Raw genomic sequence first — 5,942 nt, 5'->3', positions numbered from 1 at the left:
GGATTTTGGCAACAGAAAAGCCTTATGAAGCCAGGATTTAGGTTTGCTGTGGCATGCTTGAACCTGTAGCTCAGCTGTGTGTATCTTAACAAGAATTATCCCTCTCTGCAGCACTCCTGGGACTGGAGCAAGAACATGCATCCAGTTTTGAGACCCAAAGACAGGACAGACGGACAAACTGGAGCAATGGCAGTGGAAGGACACCACGATGATCAGTGGGATGGAGCACTTGTCCCAAAAGGAGAGCTCCACGTTTGTTCAGCCTCGAGGAGGCAATGGCTGGACCTCAGAGCTGCCTTCCAACACTCGAAAAACCAACATGGAGATAGTGCAGCCAAGTTCTTTGCAGTGGTCTGCGGCTGCAGGATGCATCAAGGATATGACTTACAAGAAGAGATTCATGTTGGATAAAAGGAAACACTGTTTCACTATGAGGCCAGTTGGGAAACAGAACAGAGAGCCAATAGAAGTTCTGTAGTCATCACCCTTGGATGTTTTCAACACCCAGCTGCAAAAAACCCTTGAGTAACCTGATCTGATCTCACCGCTAACCCTGAGTTAAGCAGGAGGTTGGACAGGATGACCTCCAGAGGTGCCTTGTAACCAGAATTATTTCCTAATTCTGTGATCCAAACTATCAACCAGACACACAAAAACACAATCAGTCTATCATAAGCCTCATCACATTCCAGCTGGAAACTCAAGGAAACTCAAGATTTCTCTCCCTGAGCTCCATGTTCCTTCTTCCAGCAGCTTCACCCACTGATACCACAGGCTCCTGCCCCACTCCCTGAGGATTTCAGTGCAATTCTAGTTCAGAAAAGGAGCTACAGAGAACCGAATTTATTCCTGTCTCAACTGGAATAAAAACGTCCATATTCATCACCTAGACAAACAGTACTTTCATGTTTTACTCCTCTAACAGTATTTCAATAAACAGCTTCTCTGATACCTTGACTTTTAAATTCAGGAGTGTAACTCACATCAATCACATGCTCCAGGGAGGTTAACAGTTCATGAAAGGAAGAGTTGAAAGTTAAAATGAAAATACATAAAAAAGACTTTTGATTTTATATGTTCAAGCTGACCTTTTCTACTATTCTAAAACTACTGGCAATCAAGGCATTCAAGCACTGCTTTGGCAGCAGACAAAGCTATCCTTGGGAATCTCAGTGCTGACTGTGGGACTTGATTGAGATTTTGCATTTCTCACAACCCACATGTTTTTCCTCATTAAAACATCATTGACTCATGGCAAAACAATAGCAATTAGTGGGAGAGGGGAACAATTTGTCTTCATGCTCCAACAAATACAGCGTATTGAAAACATACTCTTCTTGCACACATTAGCAAAGTGATTAATACCCACACATACAGCAGATCACTCCCTGCTGAGGGGGGAAAAAAAAAAAAAAAAGACTTCTGGAAGGAATGTTAAAAAAAGTTCCACCTTAAATGTCAGTTCATTAACAAGTTCATTAGCAATTCTCATCTGCATTCATTTTTCACTCACCTCATTTTCAGTCAGACAGTGAAAATGTAAGTTCCTCCAGTGTGCCACATAGGGCAGAAGATGGTTATAATTCACAGGGTTGCAGTACAGATGAACACTGTCAGGTTTTATTAATATGATTATATCTGCAACAAGCAGAACAAATATTATTCCAGCATCAGGATTCCACACACAGAACTATATAGGCACAAAAACTCTCACACAAACTAAACAGAAAACACTTTTTCTACCATGTACCTCATTAAAAGTAAATTGTTGAGCTATCTGAATGGACAATCATTTCTCATTTCTTTTAAACAAGGAAAAGAAGGAGTTGGCAGCCACAGACAGTTCCAAGCACAACAGCACTTGTTACTGTTCCAGACAACTGTGGGGTTATTCCCAAGTCTTGCACAGAGCTTGCATCAGCCTGTCCCTAGAGCAGCCAAGAGTGTCAGGATGAGACCTTACAGAGCATTTCCAGAACTCTAAATTCCAGTTGCTCTTGCCTATCATTGCATCAGGAGCTACAACTGAAAACTAACACTACAGCCTAGGGGGAGATAGCCAAAGTTGCATGCAAATAAGGGAATAATAATCTGTGGTCATGGTGATTGGTCACCTTCCAAATATTACAGAAGTGAGTGAGTGTTGAAGTAAGAAAGAGCTCAAGTACTGCAGAACTGCAGAGGAGGGATCACACAGTCATTGATAACACAGGAACATACCATGACTGACTAATGGACTCTATTTGTTTAACTCTTGGTCAGGAACTGCAGTGACAGGACAAGGAGTAATGAGGATAAATCGAAAGAGAGAAATTTAGATTAGATATTAGAAAGGAACTTTTTTCTATGAGGATGGTGAGACACTGGTACAGGTTGCCCAGGGAGGCTGTGGATGCCCCAACCCTGGCAGTGTTCAAAGCCAGGTTGGAAGGGACCTTGAGCAACCTGTTCTGGTGGGAGGTGTCTCTGCCCAGGGCAGGAGCTTGGGACTTGATGATCTTTAAGGTCCATTCCAACCCCTTAACATTCTATGATTTGAGGGAACTTATGGAGCATAAAACATATGTTCCATATGTTTTCATGTTTAGAAAGGAGTTCTTGACAGTGTTTTAAAAAACCATTTCAGCTGTATATACAAGACTAGGTATTTACTGACTTTTCAATTTCTGTGCCCATTTTTCTGCTCACCTTCCCTCCAGGACAGAACAGGTAAAAATGTTACTCACCATCAAGCACTTCCTCAGGAAATCCTGTCCTTTCCAGGTCATTGTTATTCTGGTTGTACAAGCCAAAGAGCAGATAGTTTGCCAGTTCCCTGCAGCCTTCATTGTATCGACTGTCAATTCCTGCAAAAGCAAAACCACACGGGAAGTGTTGTGTGTCCTAACACTCTACACCTGAAAAGCTTGTTTTCTTCCCCAGCAAAAAAAGCTTAAAGCAGGAGTAGTAACTCACCTCCCTCACACAGTCAGTGAGCACTTATGCATGTGGAACATACTGGGAGAACACGATATGGCAAAGAGGACTTTTTGCAAGTTTCTTGCCACGTGCTGATGTTCCATTCTTGACCTAAATCCACATTCATTGCTCAAAAAAAAAATAAATTACCTAAGTCTAGTTTTCTGCAGTGCTCTGCATCACAAGTACAATTTTATCTAGTAATTCAAACATCTGTCTGGATGCAGGATGTATTCTAATTAATAAGTTCTTGATTGAAGCTTCCTAACAAACTAATCCTGTGACCTAAATCTCCTGCTTTAGAATACATGATTAAACATTATCTTATCAGTGTTATAGTACAAGCCCTGAGTCACCAGAGAGCAGCAGAGGCTTCTGACAGATCATGAAAAGATGTTCTCACAAAACATACGGTGTACAAAGAGCTTCCAAGGAAAGCCTTTCCCGGTCCTTGGGAAACTCAAATGAAAACAACTGAAGATCTGGAGCATGAAGAGATAAATAAATACAAGAAGAAAGGAATGAGGCCACAGATTTAGGAAGTATTTTTATCTCCCTGGATGACAGTCACAGCCGTAACTCCTACTGTAATAAACCCCATTTTTTCCACAGGTAAAACTTTGCATGAAGCAGCAACCTTGACATCCACATTTCACAGAGGTCACTATTCTTTGCAGCCACAAAATTTCTCATAAACACTAACATCAGGTTTTCCATCTAGGTTATATTAGGATCCAGTTCAATAGTTGCCAGCAAATCAAGATCTGTTAGCGCTGTCCAAAGGAGAGATCAGGACACTGATAATGGAATAATACAGCCTGAAGGTCAGAGTTTCAGGAGTTGAATGGGAAGCCAGACTACTCAAGAGTCATTTGAACTTACTGGAAATTGGAACAAAGCTCAGGTTTTCCTAATTATGCTCCTTTTTTCATGTTATGCTTCAGCCGTAAAGTGCTAACCAGATGCAGTGCCTGCATCCAGCTACTGAATCCCAATAAACTCTCTCACTTGTTCAGAGCCTTTGGACAGCTCATATGTATTCCAGGACATCTGACAGTTGGTGTAAGGCTATGGAACAGTCAGACTCAATCCCTCCAAACTCACACATGACACTATTGCACTCCTTGGATTTGACCAGAGAGGTTATGGACTCCCCATCCCTGGAAGTGTTCCAGGCCAGGTTGGATGGGGCTTGGAGCAACCTGGTCTAGTGGAAGGTGTACCTGACCATAGCAGGGGGTTGGAAGAAGATGGTCTTCAAGGTGCCTTCCAACCCAAACCAGTCTGTGATTCTACGACTGTGCGTGGAAAGGGGAAAGCTGCATCACTGAAACCTCACTCCCGTGCTGTCCAGCCCCTAGCACTGATCTCCCATTCATATACATGTCCTTGGAGAGTGCTCTTTTGAAACAAGTCACAATTCCATATGCTAGGAGGCATCCCTTGATGCAGGGATGCTCAGGACATGGCATTGACAAGGCTCAGCTCAGATGCTCAGAGCCACTCACTCATTCTCCCTCCTTCGGCAATGCTCTGATTTTGCAGTGCCAGTAATTTTCTGCATAACCAGATTGCCCTGAATTTGGAAACTCAGAGACAAAGAGGGCACAAAAGGGAGAGGAGAGGAAGAGCACACTGTCTATCTTTACTTTATTTACACTTCCAGCCCCATGAAAGCAGGCAAACCAATGTAATCTGGAATTCAGTGGGACTCAACACACTAATATTGCTACCAAAGCCCTTGTGTCTAGGTGGGATTTTAGTTAAAAACAAGTGTGGAGACTCCCTTCATCCAGGAAGCAACTGTCCCATTGTTTTGTAACGGCATTTAAACATAATCAGGCTACTTGGAATCAGCTTTGGGAACCTAACACACACAATGTCCTGAAGATAATCTGTTTTACTGATTACTTGCCTAACTGAGGCAGCACAGAGACGCTGAGAGCTGGGGATGATTACTTGCCTAACTGAGGCAGCACATAGACGCTGAGAGCTGGGGATGTTCAGCCTGGGGAAGAGAAGGCTCTGGTGAGACCTTTGAGCACCTTTCCAGCGCTTACAGGGCCTCCAAGAGAGCTGGAGAGACCTTGGACAAGGAAGTGATAGGATAGGATAAGGAGGAATGGCTTCCCACTGCCAGAGGGCAGGGTTAGATGGGATACTGGGAAGAAATTCTGCCCTGTGAGGGTGGTGAGGCACTGGCACAGGTTGCTCAAAGAAGCTGTGGCTGCTCCATCCCTGTAAGTATCCCAGGTCAGGCTGGATGGGGCTTGGAGCAACCTGGACCAGTGGAATGTGTCCCTACCCATGGCAGGGGGTTGGAACTAGATGATCTTTAAGGTCCCTTCCAATCCAAACCATTCCATGTTACTCTAATTATAAAGTGTGAAAAATGAGAGTAAAAAAATTAGCAACTGTCCTCATTGAAAAAAACCCAGCTGTAATGACACCATCACTTGAAGTGTTTGAGGTTTCCTCTGAGTACATAAGCTCTTCCAGCTGAAGCAGAGAAGCTCTTCCAAGCACACCACCAATCCCTGTTCTTTCAGTTAATGACAGAAGGAGAGGAACAGAATACAAAAAGATGCTAATGGAGGGAGCAGATGATAAGCTTAACACTCATAATAGAGGACATGGGTGAATTTATTGTTTGCAGAACCCTGGCAGGCACACCAGGAGGGCACCAACTTAACATTAAACCATTAACTCAGCAGAATATTTGGGGTTTGTAGTTGGTTTGGGTCTTTAAGTACCCAGTACAGACAGGAGCTTCCACACTGAGATTTTAGTGCTATTTTATAGAAACATATGGAGTTAAATGAACGATACAGTTAGAGGAAAACAAACAGGAAATGAAACAATGACAAAGATAAGATACCCCCAGAAAGCTATCAGGAGTCCTCAACAGAACAATGGAGAAGGCCATTCATTAGGAAAGCCCGGAGCTGGAGTTCAGCAACTCCCCTGCCTGTTCCCAACTCAGC

At 43.3% G+C, this 5,942-nt stretch overlaps 1 protein-coding gene across 1 annotated transcript in view; it reads right to left on the bottom strand.

Annotated features, from left to right (window-relative positions):
- LOC103805228 (chromosome unknown open reading frame, human C20orf194) overlaps positions 1–5,942 on the bottom strand; it is a gene marked incomplete at its 5' end in the record, with an annotated part of 59,177 nt that overhangs the window by 50,014 nt on the left and 3,221 nt on the right. The window contains 2 exons of the mRNA XM_009077869.1: positions 1,514–1,638; positions 2,727–2,846. Of these exons, the coding sequence (XP_009076117.1) occupies positions 1,514–1,638; positions 2,727–2,846 (245 nt within the window). The remainder of the gene's footprint in view (positions 1–1,513; positions 1,639–2,726; positions 2,847–5,942) is intronic.

This window comes from Acanthisitta chloris, unplaced genomic scaffold, assembly GCF_000695815.1.
Source record: "Acanthisitta chloris isolate BGI_N310 unplaced genomic scaffold, ASM69581v1 scaffold3437, whole genome shotgun sequence".
Lineage (NCBI taxonomy): Eukaryota > Metazoa > Chordata > Aves > Passeriformes > Acanthisittidae > Acanthisitta > Acanthisitta chloris.
Note: the sequence above shows the minus strand (reverse complement) of the source record. Positions and strands in the feature narration are given on the sequence as shown.